Source organism: Salmo trutta, chromosome 31, assembly GCF_901001165.1.
Source record: "Salmo trutta chromosome 31, fSalTru1.1, whole genome shotgun sequence".
Classification (NCBI taxonomy): Eukaryota; Metazoa; Chordata; class Actinopteri; order Salmoniformes; family Salmonidae; genus Salmo; species Salmo trutta.
Genome location: NC_042987.1, coordinates 10138372 through 10155790, shown reverse-complemented (window position 1 = coordinate 10155790; position 17419 = coordinate 10138372). Strand labels below are relative to the sequence as shown.

Genomic DNA, 17419 nt, shown 5'->3' with positions numbered 1-17419 from the left:
GATGGACTCTTACTAAACGGATGCAGATTTTATTCAGGCTATTTTCAACCAGTGCGTGCACTTTAGCCAGCTAGACACTTTTTTAATGACTCTCCTTACTCCCACCACTTCGGAGAAACAGAAAGCCTCCTACCCAAATAAGACGGGTCCTACTCCCCCCCCCCCCCATCTCTCAGCCCTCTCCTCTCCTAGCGTTATTACTATAGCCTACCCTGCAGTGAGTCTGCAACTCACTGTCCCTGTCCTCTTCTCTCTTTTCATTTTCCTTTTGGTTTCATTTCACGGAATTCATAACCTATGTGCCCCTTTCAGAATCTCTTTTACTAGGACTAGTCACCTCTTCTCTTTTTATCCTTCTTTCACTCCATACCTCCTCCTCCCTCTATCCTCAGCTCCTTGTCCTCCTGTCTCAGTGTGATGTCACAGATAAACCTGTTTAAACTACAGCCACCCCTAATTAACTCCCACTGGCTGTCACTTCACTTCCCCTTTACACTAATCTCCCATCAGTGTGGCCTGTTTCAACCAATCACCACGCTTTGCCCAGGTGCCCTGACCAATCACGGTGTTCATAATTTAACCATTGAACACTAAAAAGCAGTTTAGTAGTCTGGGGGAAAAAAGTATCTTCTGTTATCTCCAGTGAGGTGAGGGGGAAGATGGTGAGTTGAAGGTGTTTCTCTTTGAAGTGCACTTGAGCAGAGCACCGTGGAGGGGTTTGAGCAGACCACCATGGAGGGGTTTGAGCAGACCACCATGGAGGGGTTTGAGCAGAGCACCGTGGAGGGGTTTGAGCAGACCACCATGGAGGGGTTTGAGCAGACCACCATGGAGGGGTTTGAGCAGACCACCATGGAGGGGTTTGAGCAGACCACCATGGAGGGGTTTGAGCAGACCATCATGGAGGGGTTTGAGCAGACCATCATGGAGGGGTTTGAGCAGACCACCATGGAGGGGTTTGAGCAGACCACAATGGAGGGGTTTGAGCAGACCACAATGGAGGGGTTTGAGCAGACCACAATGGAGGGGTTTGAGCAGACCACAAGGGAGGGGTTTGAGCAGACCACAATGGAGGGGTTTGAGCAGACCACAATGGAGGGGTTTGAGCAGACCACCATGGAGGGGTTTGAGCAGACCACCATGGAGGGGTTTGAGCAGACCACAATGGAGGGGTTTGAGCAGACCACCATGGAGGGGTTTGAGCAGACCACCATGGAGGGGTTTGAGCAGACCACAAGGGAGGGGTTTGAGCAGACCACAAGGGAGGGGTTTGATTCTCTCTCCTGAGCGCAATTACCAAGGCCTGATGGGGAGCACTGTATCAGAGAGCCACAAAGTATTGAGCCTGTGTCCAACCATGGTGCTTCACCACAGCTCTCTAGAAAGGCCAGAGCCAGGAGTTTCAAGTCATATGTGATTATTGTTGCCTTGGCATCCTGTCCTCATATTATTTGGAGCTGTCGCTCCCTCTTTCTTTCCCTCTCGCCTTCTCCATCGATCTCCAGTGGACATGATGAATGATTTCAGTTGCCCGCTTGACTACATGGTGAGAGGAAAGCTGATAATGACTACTTTACCATCGCCATCACGCCTCCCCCCATTCACTCCTACAGCTGTCTCTCTCTCTCTGTGTGTTTGTTTGTTTGTGTGTGTGTGTGTGTGTGTGGTGCACGCACCTGCATCACTACTCTTGTGTAACATAGCTCTGAGATTTATGATTGCCTTCAAGCAGTAAATCGACATATAGACAACTGTTACAGCGAGTGTTTGTTGTGTATGTTAATGATAGAGAGAGAGAGTTTCTCTGCATCTGTGTGGATAGGCTGATAGTTTTTTATGGGGATCACTTGAATAGAACTTAGCTAATTTTGGGTGTCATTAGTAATATGAATGTTTTGTGGGATGGTCTGAGTCTTTGCCTTCTGGTGCCCAGTGTCCCAGATGGTTGATTCGTCGTCATGGCAAATAAACTGATATGTTATGTTGATTCATTGGCACAGTTTCCCCTTCAGTAGGCAGGCCCAGGCCCCGGAGTCTCTGTGGGCGTAAGCATGCTGAGTTTCATGTTTCGCTGCCTTAGGAGATGGAAATGTACATTTATATCCCGTAATATACACGGTTTGTTCTTTCTTTAACTCATTATTAGAATACAAAGAATATGTCTTTATTATTCATAGCCTACGGAGCATAAATGTATATTTTTGCTGACATCGTGCCCAGCCAATCCCTCAGGACACCACACCCACACACACACGAGGGCCCCTAGGGACCGGAGTTGTTCCTGACCACATGCCCTGATGAGGAAAACATGAGTTAATGTGGTCAGGAAAAACTCCTGGCCCCTAATCAAACATGTCAGTGATAGTACTTGGATCCTAAATCAGGTGTCATAAGCAGATAGCTTCTTCTAGCAGATAGCTTCTTCTAGCAGATAGCTTCTTCTAGCAGATAGCTTCTTCTAGCAGATAGCTTCTTCTAGCAGATAGCTGCTTCTTCTAGCAGATAGCTGCTTCTAGCAGATAGCTGCTTCTAGCAGATAGCTTCTTCTAGCAGATAGCAGCTTCTTCTAGCAGATAGCTGCTTCTTCTAGCAGATAGCTGCTTCTAGCAGATAGCTGCTTCTAGCAGATAGCTTCTTCTAGCAGATAGCTTCTTCTAGCAGATAGCTGCTAGAAGAAGGAGAAGGTTGGTCGTTGGGCCAGAGGATCAAAGAGCAGGTGAACGACCAGGGAGCAGATAACTCTCAAGGGCCCAGCACTTGGATGTTGTACTGTGGAAATGAGCTTGATGACTTAAGCTGTGGACATGATGCCACTTGATTGATGTCAATTGTGGTGGCTAACGCTACATTCTCCTTATGTTTGAAGAAATATAGGACACAATTCTGGTGTTTGTCCAATGTTAAAAGTGATGGCAAACATTATCTTCCACCGTAATTCGTTGATTGGATTAATACATTACAATTTAACATTTGTCCTGTGTTTTGTTGTGAAGGACGAAATCCTTATCTAACATTTTGTCTTACTCTGATGTAGGCGGATATAGACGGTCTTACTCCGTGTTTATTTGATGTAGTCCCGATGTTGTCTGGCTGAAGTGCTGGTTATCATTTTTACTGTCACAAAACACTTCTTACAATGTTATTCCGTCTGAGCCTCAGTGTTTATCAGATTTTCCCGAGCAAGAGCAAGGTGTGGATAGCTGCTCTGCTGAATGAGCACGTCAGTTTTGTGTATGTATGGAAAAAATATATATTTCTTTCTCCCCACCTCCCTTGATCTTGTCACTTGAGTTGATGGTCCGTGTGTGGTATACACCAGTTTGCCAAGCGACTGTGAAGTGTAAGAAATGGACTGTGCGTGAGCAATGCAGACCTGCGACTGACTAGCTAGCTACTGTATTGCTCTGTGCTCTCTCCCAGAAAGATTGAGTCACGGGAGCAGTGTATTTGTCTGTAATATAAACTGCAGCTCCAGCAAAAGGGCCTTTTACTGTGGTGATTTAATGTGAAGAGCACTAAAAGGTAAAGCCCCCTGCATGTTTAAACATATCTGAGTGGAGAAGAACCAAAGGCCTATTATCTGTCCTTGATTAAAGGCCCAGTGCAATCCAAAACAGGATTTTCCTGTGTTTTATGTATATATTTCAACACTATGAAGTAGGAATAATACTATGAAATAGTGAAAATTATGATAATGCATTTTTAGTGTAAGAGCTGTTTGAAAAGGCTGGCTGAAATTTCGGCCTGTTTTGGAGGAATGGGAGTTTTGGCCTGCCTGGTGACATAATAGACCAATAAAAAAGAGGGTTGCAAACCTCTCTACCAATTACAGCTAGTTTTAAGATGTCCCCTCCCCACTAGGACACTATTGTTGTTTATTTTTGACCATTTTAATTGAAAACAATTACAGTAAGGTACTTAATTGTTACCCAGAAATGATTTGATATTGCGATAAAAAACGCTGCATTGGACCTTTAATAATCAAACTTGTTAGCAGATAAGAAATAACAGCAGGAGACAAACACAGACATTGACATTTATGAGTCCTCTCTATCTCGTCTCACCAAACACAAACAACGTAGGCAAGAAGAAAGGCGTGTCATGTAACCTGTGATATGTCTCTCTCCCCTGCCATGGCCTCTTCCCTCTCTCTATCCTCCTTTTTCTCACTCACTCCCCCTGCTCCCTGTTTTTCATCATATCCCTTATCTAAATCTCTCTTTTTCTCTTCCTCCCTCCTCTCTCTCTCTCTCCAGGTATGTGGTCGTTCTCCGTGTCCGAGCTGGCTGTTCCGGGGGCGGAGGTGGGCCGTATCTCGGCAACAGATGCTGACCTGGGCGACAATGCCAAGCTGGAATATACCATCCTGGAGGGAGAGACGGGGAACACCTTCAACATCAGCGGAACGAACCAAGAGGCTGTGATCACACTGAACAAGGTGAGAGGGAAGGTAGATGTGGGAGTAAGCGAGGGAACGTGTTTGATGTTACCCGAGAGAGAGGGTTGGAGGGAACGAGGGAGGGCGGAACAGGGTGGAATAATGGAACAGATGATGAGGAGGAGGAAAGGAGGAGAGAGAGGAAACAGGTGAGCCTGCTATGCTGGATATCTAGTGTTTTCTCTCTGAGCCAGACGGCCATATCTGTGTGTGTGCTTGTTGAATCAGCTCACATTTGCCTTGATGCTGTCTGATTCTAGATGATTCCCCCCAGAGCTGACTGTCACTCTGGGTTATCTACTAATGAAGACGTGTGGTTGGGGATGAGAGCTGACACTGTGTTTGTTGCGTGGAACATGTGTGTGTATGTGTGTCTGTCTCCCGCGTTATTACTCACCTGTGAGTGGGCCTCTCTCACGTGTGATGTTGATGTTGACTGACATCAATAGCAGCAACACCAAAGACCCCTAGTTTGTCTCAGAGACACGCCTGAAATATGCTATTTGAAGCTAAATTAGCCTTTCAAAGAGGCACATACACAGTGTGTGAGTGTTAAAAATATACCCTGCTCTTTAATATAGCCTGTCTCTTAGATCTGAGATATGAGAGACTCTGAGGCGCCTCTGATGGTCATCCAGTGTGTGTGTGTGTGTGTGTGTGTGTGTGTGTGTGTGTGTGTGTGTGAGCGCCTGCGGATGTGTGTGTCACTGTCCCCCAGTCCCCCCAGGGTTTGTGAGATGTGTTAAAAAAGCCTTGGCCGGAGGTAGGGTTGAGAAGGATTTCCAGGCCTGGGATGTGTTACTTTGATAAGAGAGAGAGGGGAGGGAGGGAGGGGGGAAGAGACAGTGAGAGGGGGAGAGGGAAGGGGAAACAGAGAGAGGTGAGGGAAAGGGGTGGGGGCACTGATGTATAAAAGGACTGGATACTGCGTCCAAGATGTCCGACCATTGTTTTTCACATAATCTACTCACGTTTGCACCCGCCGATTCATGGACCGTCTATATCCGGGTTGCGTCCGGTTTACATGACCCAACATCACATGTGCACTAGCACTCAGTGGGCACAGGGAGCACCGCGAGCAGCGACGACGTCGTCACGTCATCCAAAAACATGGCAGACATTGGATGAATATAAAATGTAAAAATCTTCGGTGATAGAATTATTTGAATTATTCAATGGATGCTTTGTGGACAAAGGTCATGACTAAAGTGTCTTATTTGGAATTTTCAAATCTGACTTCTCTTTGTGGCTGTCAATGGAAATTGTATTTCTGGTCCGGGCGTCAGTTAAACTGTAGTACAGAAGCAAGACTGTAGGTGCAGTTGAAACCGTGCTTCAAGACCAGAACCCTGGCCCCTTGGGGGGGGTTGGATGGAAGCGGGGAGGAAAAAGAGAGTGAAATTAGCGAGACAGCCAGAGCAAAAACAGACGGAAGAGATAGTGATAAAGAGAGGAGAGAGAAAAGAGAGAGAGACACAAATGAAGCGGAAAAACACACCCAAAGGAAGACAGGCAGGCTGAAAAATAGAGGTTTGTTTGAGAAAAAAACGATAGAGTTAGAGAGCGAGAGATAGAGAGAGCAATAACATAGAGAGAATGTCTAAGCAGCATCCGGCAGAGGGAGATAGAAGTGATCAATTCACCGTGTGCTCAGTCACTAGAGAAATGAGAGGGAAAACGACTTGTAAACAAATACACACCACCTCTCACATCCCTCTCCAATCACCTCCCTCTCCTCTCACATCCCTCTCCTATCTCCCCTTGGATTCCGACTCCATTGCACTGAGGACGCCAAACAAAACCTACAATTATTTTTCCAATATGGAACGTTGTCTCCCTCCTTCCCCAAAAAGATATTCTGGAAAGAAATAGAAGAGATGGATATTTTTACGTCCGTCTTCTCTAGTGCTCTTCCATGTTGGCTCAGGGAACACACGGTTGTCGTTGTGACAGAGGGAGGATAAGAATGATAGGTGGGCGCTAGGTAGGTGGGTGTAGCTGAGAAGAAGACTTGAGGAGGTTACAAAGGATTTAGCCTTTCAGAGAATCCACACGCAACTAATGGAAAACATAGAAGATACCACACTAATAGAAAAATAAACAAAACCTAAAAATGGCGCTAAGCTCCCGCCACGATTTACACAACAACAAAAAAAAGCAGTGTGTTTGGGTATGTGTTGTATGTGATAAGTGTGTGTGTGTGTTGAGGTTTGTGTGTACTGAATCACTCACTGTCGATTTTTTTCAGTTTGTCTGGAGGGAAGAAATAAAAAAAAAGGGAGGGGTTTTGTGGAAAGAGATCTTTTTGCCCTTGAGGAAAATATTTCCGACTGGAACAATCTCTGCTACCACTGAGTCTGCCCTGACCTCGATGTGGGAAGAATCTTTCTACCATTGATCTTAGACTTACAACCACACACACAGCCGCGCGGGGACACACACACAGGCACACTGGAATACATACACAGGCAAACACACAGACACAGGCGCACACACATACACAGGCACAAGTGCGCCCGGGCACAAACACACAAACATTGTTGACCTTGGCTTGCAGCTATCCCTGTTAACTATCAGTGGGATGAGAAAAAGGTGGTGTGAAGGAAGGTGTGAAGGAATACAGTAATTTGTTTAAAAAAGGGGGGAAAATGGTGGCGCCTTCCTAAAAGACTGAGGTTCAGCCCTGTGTGATGTGACAGATGACAGGGTGGGGGGGAGTGTGTGTGTGTGTATGTGTATCTGTCAGAGACAGACAGCGACAGGCCCATGGGCAGTGGTAGAGAGTGGAGAGGTGGGGTGAGGTGAGGGTGGTGGAGGGTTAGCCAGGGACGTGCAAGGGAAGCTGGGTCGTTAACACTCCGGTAGTCAGTCTGGGTAAAGACTGGAGACTGCCTGTCTCTTATCACTGCTTATTCACAGTCAGTCTCCCAGGGCCACAGCAAACTCTATCTCCTCTCTCTCCATATCTCTCTCTCTCTGTGTCTCTCTCACTCACTCTCCGCATCCCTCTCTCTTTCTGTTTCCCTTTCTCTCACTCTCTCTCTCTCCCTCTCTCTCTCCCTCTGTCATCCCCTCGCTCATCCTCCTCCTCTCCTTTTCTCTTTTCTCAGGGGCCATTTTGTTGGATACTAGCAGTTTTTGTCTCAGTCTGACTCATTGTTGTGATTCTCCCTCTTAACTGCCTGGGCAGAGGTCACCCTAATTCAACCTCTAAACGGTGGCCGGGGATTTGAAAATAGACAACTATTCATTTATGGGTTATATGAGCACACCAGTAGGTTTTTTGAAATGGGCTTTTCTGAGGGCAGTGGATTGAGATGAGATCTAGTCCCTGTGCACACAGTCCTAAACGCAGAGAAAGGGAAGGTTCGAAGCCAATAGAATGTGTTTGGAATTTGGAAATACATTTTGGTATCCAATCTCTCAAGTCTTAAATGACACCACTGCCACTCTCATACCATTGTGTTGGTGCAAACTACAGGTCTACCAGGTAAACATCTCATTCCCATTGATGTTAAATATATATATATACATATGCCTGAACCATCGAGTGAACTAAGGTTTACAATAAGGCTTCTTCTCTGTAAATAAGCAAGGAGTTCCTTGTTACTGCTCTGCAAAGCTGCCACCCAGTGGTGGATATAACAGCTGTAATCAGAGACAGTTAATTGACATGGTGCTCTCTACTCACATGTGGTAGTGAAGGGGTGGTAAGAAAACTCCAAACTGACCTTTAGAGCCGTTACCCCCATAGGCACTTTTACCCTGTCAGTGGTCAAGGTGGAGCTATTACCATATTGCGTATACCTACAGTATCCAATCCTTTCACATCTACATGAAGTCAATAGCTTGGGTCTATAAGGTTCTATCTGCAAAAAGATGATTCGGAGATAAGTGGCTTTCAAGTTCCAAACCCTCATTGGTTTGAATGGCGTCAGACTTTTTTTAGATTGTATTCTTTTGAACTTAGCAACATGAATCAGGGTATTTAGAGTATATACAGTGCCTTTAGAAAAGTATTCACACCACTTAACGTTTTCCACATTTTTTGTGTTTCAGCCTGAATTTAAAATGGATTTAACACAATACCCCATAATGTCAAAGTGGAATTGTGTTTTTTGAAATGTTTACAAAACAATAAAAAATGAGAAGCTGAAATATTTTGAGTCAGTAAGCATTCCACCCCTTTGTTACGCCAAACCTAAATAAGTTCAGGGGTAAACATTTGCTTAACAAGTCACATAATAAGTTGCGTGGACTCTGTGTTCAATAATAGTGTTTAACGTGATTTTTGAATGACTTCCTCGTCTCTGTACCCCACACAAACAATTATCTGTAAGGTCCCTCAGTCAAGCAGTGAATTTAAAACACATATTCAACCACAAAGACCAGGGAGGTTTTCAATGCCTTGCAAAGAAAGGCACCTATTGGTAGATGGGTAAAAATAACAAAAAACAGACTTTGAACATCCCTTTGAGCATGGTGAAGTTATGAATTAAACTTTGAATGGTGTATCAATGCACCCAGTCACTACAAAGATTTCACCATGAGGCCAATGGTCATTTTAAAACAGTTACAGAGTTTAATGGTTGTGATAGAAGAAAACTGAGGATGGATCAACAACATCCACAATGCTAATCTAATTGACAGAGTAAAAAGAAAGAAGTATGTACAGAATTTAAATATTCCAAAACATACATAGCGACATTTTGTTTCCAACAATGTACTAAAGTAATCCTAGAGGAAAACCTGGTTCAGTCTGTTTTCCACCAGACACTGAGAGATGAATTCACCTTTCAGCAGGACAATAATCTGAAACACAAGGCCAAATCTACACTGGAGTTGCTTACCAAGAAGACAGTGAATGTTCCTGAGTGACCGAGTTACAGTTTTGACTTAAATCTACCAGAAAATCTATGGCAAGACCAGAAAAGGGTTGTCTAGCAATGATCAACAACCAATTTGACAGATGTTGAAGAATTTTTGAAAGAATAATGGGCAAATGTTGCACAATCCAGGTGTGAAAAGCTCTTTGAGACTTACCCAGAAAGACTCACAGCTGTAATCGCTGCCAAAGGTATCTCTACAAAGTATTGACTCAGGGGTGTGAATACTTTTTGTAAATGAATATTTCATTTTCAATACATTTGCTAAAATGTCTAAAAACATGTGTTCACTTTGTCATTATGGGGTATTGTGTGTACGTTTTTTAATTCAGGCTGTAGCACGACAAAATGTGGAATAAGTCAAGCGGTAGGAATAATGTATAGGTAGAGAACATTGAACAGAACAAGGCTATGGCAACAACTACATTTGGACAAAAAAATGCAGATAGAACCTTCTAGTCACAAGCTTTGGAAGTGCCTAAGGGTAGTAAGACCTAGCTGAGTCCAGAGTGTGCTGACTACACAGCTGCATGCTACACAGGTCTATGACACTGATCCTCAGCAACATTTGGAGTTCAATGAGAAATTGTCCTCAGTTGGTAGAGCATGGTACTCGCAAATGCCAGGATATGATTTCAAATGTACACACGCATGACTGTAAGTCGCTTTGGATCAAAGTTCCTGCTAAATAATATATGCGACATCATAAAAGATGATCATCTTCCCCCAATTATTACATTCTCTGATTTCACTCAAGGTATGTTTTTTGGGGGTATGAGCTGTGTAAATCTTCTATTCATATATCTGTGTGATTCCACCTAGGGACACTTTAATTCCATTGGTTAGCCATTATTTCCATATGCTCTCACTTTAAACGGCTGGCTGATCCACGGTCACCGGCTAGCAGCGCTCCGAGGATTATCTGTGTTTGTTTTCTCACTGAGAAGAGAGATTGTACTAATCTCCTCGGAGAGAAGGAGAGAGAGAAGGAAGAGAGAGAGAGAGAGAGAGAGAGAGAGAGGATAGAACATGGGACATGGAAGAGAGAGAATGGGAGAGAGAGAGAGAGAGAGAGAGAGAGGATAGAACATGGGACATGGAAGAGAGAGAATGGGAGAGAGAGAGAGAGAGGATAGAACATGGGACATGGAAGAGAGAGAATGGGAGAGAGAGAGAGGATAGAACATGGGACATGGAAGAGAGAGAATGGGAGAGCGAGAGAGAGAGGATAGAACATGGGACATGGAAGAGAGAGAATGGGAGAGAGAGAGAGGAAAAGAGAAATAGAGGGATGAGTATACATGCAGAGGGAGAAAAAGAGAGGAAGGAAGGACATGAGCAGAGTGAGTGACAGAAAGGAGGGAGAGAGAAAGAGCAAAGTGTGGAGAGATTTAGAGGATACTCTGTTCCATCAGTACTAAAGTTGCATGTCTGTCTGCAAAATTGCTCAGAGCTAAGTCTGCAATCTTAAGTGAGTAGTCAGACAAAGACATAATCTTGATGTAAAATGTTGAGAATTGAGTAAAACCTCACATAGGCTACGCCAGCAGGATAGAGATGGCTCTTATACAGCATCGTGCAGTTAGAGAGATCATTTTTCACTTGCATATTCCCCTACGGTAAGATGGAAACGCTGGCTACACATATACAATAGCTGCAAAGAAGTCGGATTCAGATCATTTAAAGCCTCACTGATCAGCCTGCCCCCCCCCTCCCCCCCGACACACACACACACGTATGAGCATGAGCCGTATTTGATGCATGATGTATTTGACTATTGTGCCCTACTGGTTAGTTAATTAATTTCATGCTTAGACCGTAGCAAAAGGCAATTGTTACAGAGAAAGAATTAGAATTTCAAAAAAGAGTGGGAGAGAGAGAGAGAGAGAGAGAGAGAGAGAGAGAGAGAGCGTGGGAGGGTGAGAGTGGGAGAGTGAGAGAGTGGGAGAGAGATTGTGGGAGAGTGGGAGGGAGAGAGTGGGAGGGAGAGAGAGAGTGGGAGGGAGAGAGTGTGAGAGAGAGAGAGAGTGGGAGAGAGAGACGGAGAGTGGGAGAGAGACAGAGAGAGAGTGAGAGTGGGAGAGTGATGGGCATGATACACTAGCACAGGATGCCGCGTGGTGAAACACCACTTCCCATTCATTTCAATGGAAGGAAAGCAGTGAAAAGCAGAGAGGGCGGTGACCTTTGGGTGGTGCGAAGGTGGCGTCGGAGGCGGTGAAAAACTTTCCCCAACTTTATGCAAATCACCAGTGGCGACCTCTGGGCGATGACCAATCATATCGAGTGGTTCCCATGACAAATTTGACGCTATGCGACCAAAGGCTGGAGACTTTCTTCAGCAAAGATGGCTGACAAAAATACTAGGATGGAAGCAAATGTAAGTGATTATAGCGTCATAACGAATCATGCATAAAATTGTACAGTAAACAGGAATATTAGTTAATGTAGAGACAAACGATTACGCATATTTTTTTATCATAAAGTTAATTTACAAAAATTGCGATTTAGCAAGCTAGCTAGCTTTATGCGTATGAAATTGTAATTCTGGTTGTTTAATGTTTTAGGGACTCCTCAAACAACCAGCAAACCAGGCTGTCGTCTTGTGAAAGAGCGGATGTAAAGAATCTAGCTAGCTAAAGCATTTACTGCAAATTGAATGTATAATTTTGTAAGCTTGCCTTGCTGATATTTGCCATGCAATGCAGATAGATTAAATAACATAGCTAGCTATGTTCTTGCTTATTGTGCAGTGGAGGATAAAAATACCTGTATGCCTATGGATGTGTAGCTAGCTATCTAGCCGATCTGTGTATGAACCCTAAAGCATTTGGTATACATATTAGTTCAGACCTAGCTATGAACCTCAGCTATCATATCCAGTTGTATCAACTTCAAAACAGTCTCAATGACATTAATGAAGCCTATCGATTGAGTAGAATATAATATAACTTTGTGCCAAGGATGCAAGTCGTATATACAGTGAGGGAAAAAAGTATTTGATCCCCTGCTGATTTTGTACGTTTGCCCACTGACAAAGAAATGATCAGTCTATAATTTTAATGGTAGGTTTATTTGAACAGTGAGAGACAGAATAGCAACAACAAAAATCCAGAAAAACGCATGTCAAAAATTTTATAAAATGATTTGCATTTTATTGAGGGAAATAAGTATTTGACCCCTCTGCAAAACATGACTTAGTACTTGGTGGCAAAACCCTTGTTGGCAATCACAGAGGTCAGACGTTTCTTGTAGTTGGCCACCAGGTTTGCACACATCTCAGGAGGGATTTTGTCCCACTCCTCTTTGCAGATCTTCTCCAAGTCATTAAGGTTTCGAGGCTGACGTTTGGCAACTCGAACCTTCAGCTCCCTCCGCAGATTTTCTATGGGATTAAGGTCTGGAGACTGGCTAGGCCACTCCAGGACCTTAATGTGCTTCTTCTTGAGCCACTCCTTTGTTGCCTTGGCTGTCTGTTTTGGGTCATTGTCATGCTGGAATACCCATACATGACCCATTTTCAATGCCCTGGCTGAGGGGAGGTTCTCACCCAAGATTTGACGGTACATGGCCCCGTCCATTGTCCCTTTGATGCGGTGAAGTTGTCCTGTCCCCTTTGCAGAAAAACACCCCCAAAGCATAATGTTTCCACCTCCATGTTTGACGGTGGGGATGGTGTTCTTGGGGTCATAGGCAGCATTCCTCCTCCTCCAAACACGGCGAGTTGAGTTGATGTCAAAGAGCTCCATTTTGGTCTCATCTGACCACAACACTTTCACCCAGTTGTCCTCTGAATCGTTTAGATGTTCATTGGCAAACTTCAGACGGGCATGTACATGTGCTTTCTTGAGCAGGGGGACCTTGCGGGCGATGCAGGATTTCAGTCCTTCACGGCGTACTGTGTTACCAATTGTTTTCTTGGTGACTATGGTCCCAGCTGCCTTGAGATCATTGACAAGATCCTCCCGTGTAGTTCTGGGCTGATTCCTCACCGTTCTCATGATCATTGCAACTCCACGAGGTGAGATCTTGCATGGAGCCCCAGGCCGAGGGAGATTGACAGTTTTTTTGTGTTTCTTCCATTTGCGAATAATCGCACCAACTGTTGTCACCTTCTCACCAAGCTGCTTGGCGATGGTCTTGTAGCCCATTCCAGCCTTGTGTAGGTCTACAATCTTGTCCCTGACATCCTTGGAGAGCTCTTTGGTCTTGGCCATGGTGGAGAGTTTGGAATCTGATTGATTGATTGCTTCTGTGGACAGATGTCTTTTATACAGGTAACAAACTGAGATTAGGAGCACTCCCTTTAAGAGTGTGTTCCTAATCTCAGCTCGTTACCTGTATAAAAGACACCTGGGAGCCAGAAATCTTTCTGATTGAGAGGGGGTCAAATACTTATTTCCCTCATTAAAATGCAAATCAATTTATAACACTTTTGACATGCGTTTTTCTGAATTTTTTGTTGTTATTCTGTCTCTCACTGTTCAAATAAACCTACCATTAAAATTATAGACTGATCATTTCTTTGTCAGGGGGCAAATGTAAAGAATCAGCAGGGGATCAAATACTTTTTCCCCTCACTGTACATATAGTTATTACCATGCATAAGATCCTCACATTGTAGCCTGTACATTTAATATATTCACTGATCATGTAACTCGACCTTGGCAAATAAAGGTGCAGTTCAGTTATGAATGTCTTTGAGATTATTTTTCAGTCATATCCAATTCCAGGAGTATCAAATTCCAGTCTTTGAATGATGCTGTGTCTACATGTATGTACTACAATTATACACTTCAACAGTGTTTACCAATCTTGGTCCTGGGACATCAATGGTTTCACATTGTAACTAGTAAACTAGAAACATGATTTAACTAGTTAAAGGCTGATTTGTAATTCATATATACAGAAATAGAATTTAAAAAAACAGTACACTACACTTCCTATGCATCATGTAAATACTCTAAAACTGGTTCATCTCAATATCTAATTTCCTTCATCTGCATTGATCTGAAATACAGGATAGGTGTAGTATTTCATCAAATGAGAGACTTCATTTCAACCAGTAGAGAATGTGAAACGTTTTATTGAAAGAAGTTCATTATCCAAGTGTTATAAATACATGCATTATAAATATTATAATTGTAATATTATAAATACAAGTTCAATCTGTACTTTAATGCATATATGTTGTGCATTACAAAAACAGAGGAAGAAAGAGGTGGCGAGAGAGGTGTAAAAGACAGAAAGGGAAAGATGTAAGAACATACGGGCAGGGAAGGCAGCATATGATTAATGAATCACAGTGCTACCCAAATATTCTCTCAGTTCATCACAATTACATAATAGTGTCTCTAGTGGCGTCTCCTAACCAGCCTTGGGCTCCCAGTCAGCCCGAAGGTTATCTTAAAAGCTGGTGAGGTGGCGATGACGGGTCTGGGGGTTGGCATCCTCTCTCACATCAAAACATACCTGCAGAGTAGAGACAGATGGAGAGAGAGAGATGGCATGTTTTTATTTTGTATTCTAACATTGTTATTCATCATAATAATCAGGAGGTGAAATGCAAAACTGACCTGGTATCATTAACTCTGGGACTACTGCATCTCTATCTGTATTTCAATGTAAAGCATCTCTTTAATAATACTTCCTGTTGACCTGACCAAGTGACCTCTCACCTCTGATCATGCTGTGCCCTCTATGTAGCCAGTTTAAATGCGGGAGGGGTTCACCGACAGAGCTGATATAACCATGAGGATTTAGCGAGAAGGGGAGAGAGGGATGAAGTGAAGGAGAGACATTGAGAAAATAAGATAGTTAAAGAGACAGTGTTAACAGGAATCTGTGTGAGTGGCCTCACCTGGTGTCCACACTAAGTGGCTGCAGAGTACCTTATGCTGAAAAACATGCAGACACACGAGAACAAACAATATAGCGTAGTTATAGAAATAATGAAGTGTCTTACTATTCTCCATGGTTGGCCCTCTTGCCTATTCTTTGAAGGTGGAAGGAGCCACAGTTATACACCTGAACCTGCTTACTGCACAACACAATGCATCAGATTGATACATGAGTGTGTAGGTGTGGGTCATAGGGTGTCTAATTGTTCTACATTTTTTTTCAATATGGGTGATTTAAAATAGCCTGTTTTGTTTTTGTACAGACATCACACCCTTCCCGAAACAGCACCCTCACCTGAGAAGTAGAAATCAAAGGGAGAGAAATGGTGAATTGAATAACTGCAGTTGACATAGCTAAGTAAATGGAAGAATACTCTTATTGCAATGTGAATGGCTCTTAAAAGAGCCTTTGGTTGTGCATAGTGTAGTCTATGGTGTTGCCAGGGAACAGCACCCTCTTCAAAGAAGTAGGAGGTGAAGATCTCCCGCACACAGATTGCCTCTCTTGCTGCGTTGTTGGACCCCATCCTTGGAACATTCTGCAGAGCAGCAGCCTTCTCCTCTAGCACACGGCGGTGAGCTGCATATCCCCTCCTGGTCCTCGTGTCCATCCTCATGAGGTTATGCAGGACACAGGTAGCCTTCACACACCTGAATTCCTCCTGATGGCCCTGGTCACCCAACCTTGCAGTGGTCTACACGTTAACTGTAGGCAATCGTTTTGAAGGAATCTCCAGTTACAAGGTATCTGTAGGAATATGGAAGACAATGTAATTATTAGAGACATTTACATCACCAGGTCATTGTAGATTACATTGGATTGATAGATGCATGGACACACAAATATACATGTGTAGCATGTGACAATAACAGGATCATATCAAGGATAGCGTCACAAATGAATACCTAAATACCACTTGAAGCTTGATGATGAGTTAATCATTTGAATCAGCTGCGCAGTGCTAAGGCAAAAACTAAAATGTGCACCCCTTTGAGTCCCCAGGACCAGGACTGAGAACCACTGCTCTTCATTGGGACCTCTTCATGTGTAGACAGGCTTTCATAGCTCTCTTTATCTGAGGCCAGAAAACCTCACAAGAAATTACACCGCACTGAATATTATGTTACTATTATCTCCGTCCTCACTTCTAGGGACTGGAACTACACAAAAGTACCTGCCCTATCCAGAATAGCCTCCTCTCTCACTGACAGTTGGGGCTGCTATCCTTTCACCCTCCTCCATGGCTGTTAGCTAGCTACCTACAAACGCATTTGGAGTTGTTTTTTTTACAGTGATAAATACATCAAGATAGCTAGCTAATATGAAGTTAGGTAGATGGTGATATTTTATTCACTTAGCTAGCTATCTATACAGTATGTGAAGTTGGCTAGATAACTAGCTAGCCAACCAGCTAGCTCATTTAGCAGCTCATCTGAGTTAGCCTGCACTGTAGCTAGTCTAATAATACATCGTTCGACATGTATTTACTTATTTGAATAGGTTCTCCCAGCCATGTGGACAATTGGAAACAGGGCAGCAAAGTTTGTTTGTCACCAGAGCGTTTCAGAGGATATTACTATTGAACTATGTACCCATTTAATAACCAGACGGTCATACAAACTTGCTATGCTGAATTCTTGACACACAATCAAAATGCTGCTATATGCTGCCATATGCTGCCAGCACGTCCACAAGCAAGTCACAATGTGCGGCCTAAGCGGCACGCGGCAATTTATCGCTATCTAGTGTACATGCACCGCGAGAGTGAGAGAGAGAGAGTGGGAGAGTGAGAGACTGAGAGAGTGCAAGTGGAAGAGTGAAAGAGAGAGATGGAGATGGAGAGAGAAAGCAGCATAGGAAGAGGAAGTGAGACAGAAAAAGGGAGGTGGTGGTTGTGATAAGTGCTTTCTGTAAGCCTGAGCGAGAGAAAGAGATGAGTGTGTGTTCTGGGTGTCAGAGATGGACCTCTACACACTAGGATGGGAGTGGAGACTGTGATGGAGTGCATGGGAGAGAGGGAGGGCGGGAGGGAGGAATGAAGGGAGGGTGGGGGGAAGGGAGGGAGTGGGTGATAAGTGTGTGTTCACAGTGTAAGTGACATCTCTCCTCCTCAGACAGATTGTCTCTCTCTCCCTCTAATGGGATCCTGTTAGAGAACCTTTCTCTCTGTCTACCCCCTCACTCCCTCTCTCTC

General features: G+C 43.9%; 1 protein-coding gene across 5 annotated transcripts in view; it reads left to right on the top strand.

Annotated features, from left to right (window-relative positions):
• cdh24b (cadherin 24, type 2b) overlaps positions 1-17419 on the top strand; it is a 123525-nt gene that overhangs the window by 86570 nt on the left and 19536 nt on the right. For all 5 annotated transcript variants that reach the window (XM_029725130.1, XM_029725131.1, XM_029725133.1 and 2 more), the window contains exon 6: positions 4257-4438. In XM_029725130.1, the coding sequence (XP_029580990.1) occupies positions 4257-4438 (182 nt within the window). The remainder of the gene's footprint in view (positions 1-4256; positions 4439-17419) is intronic.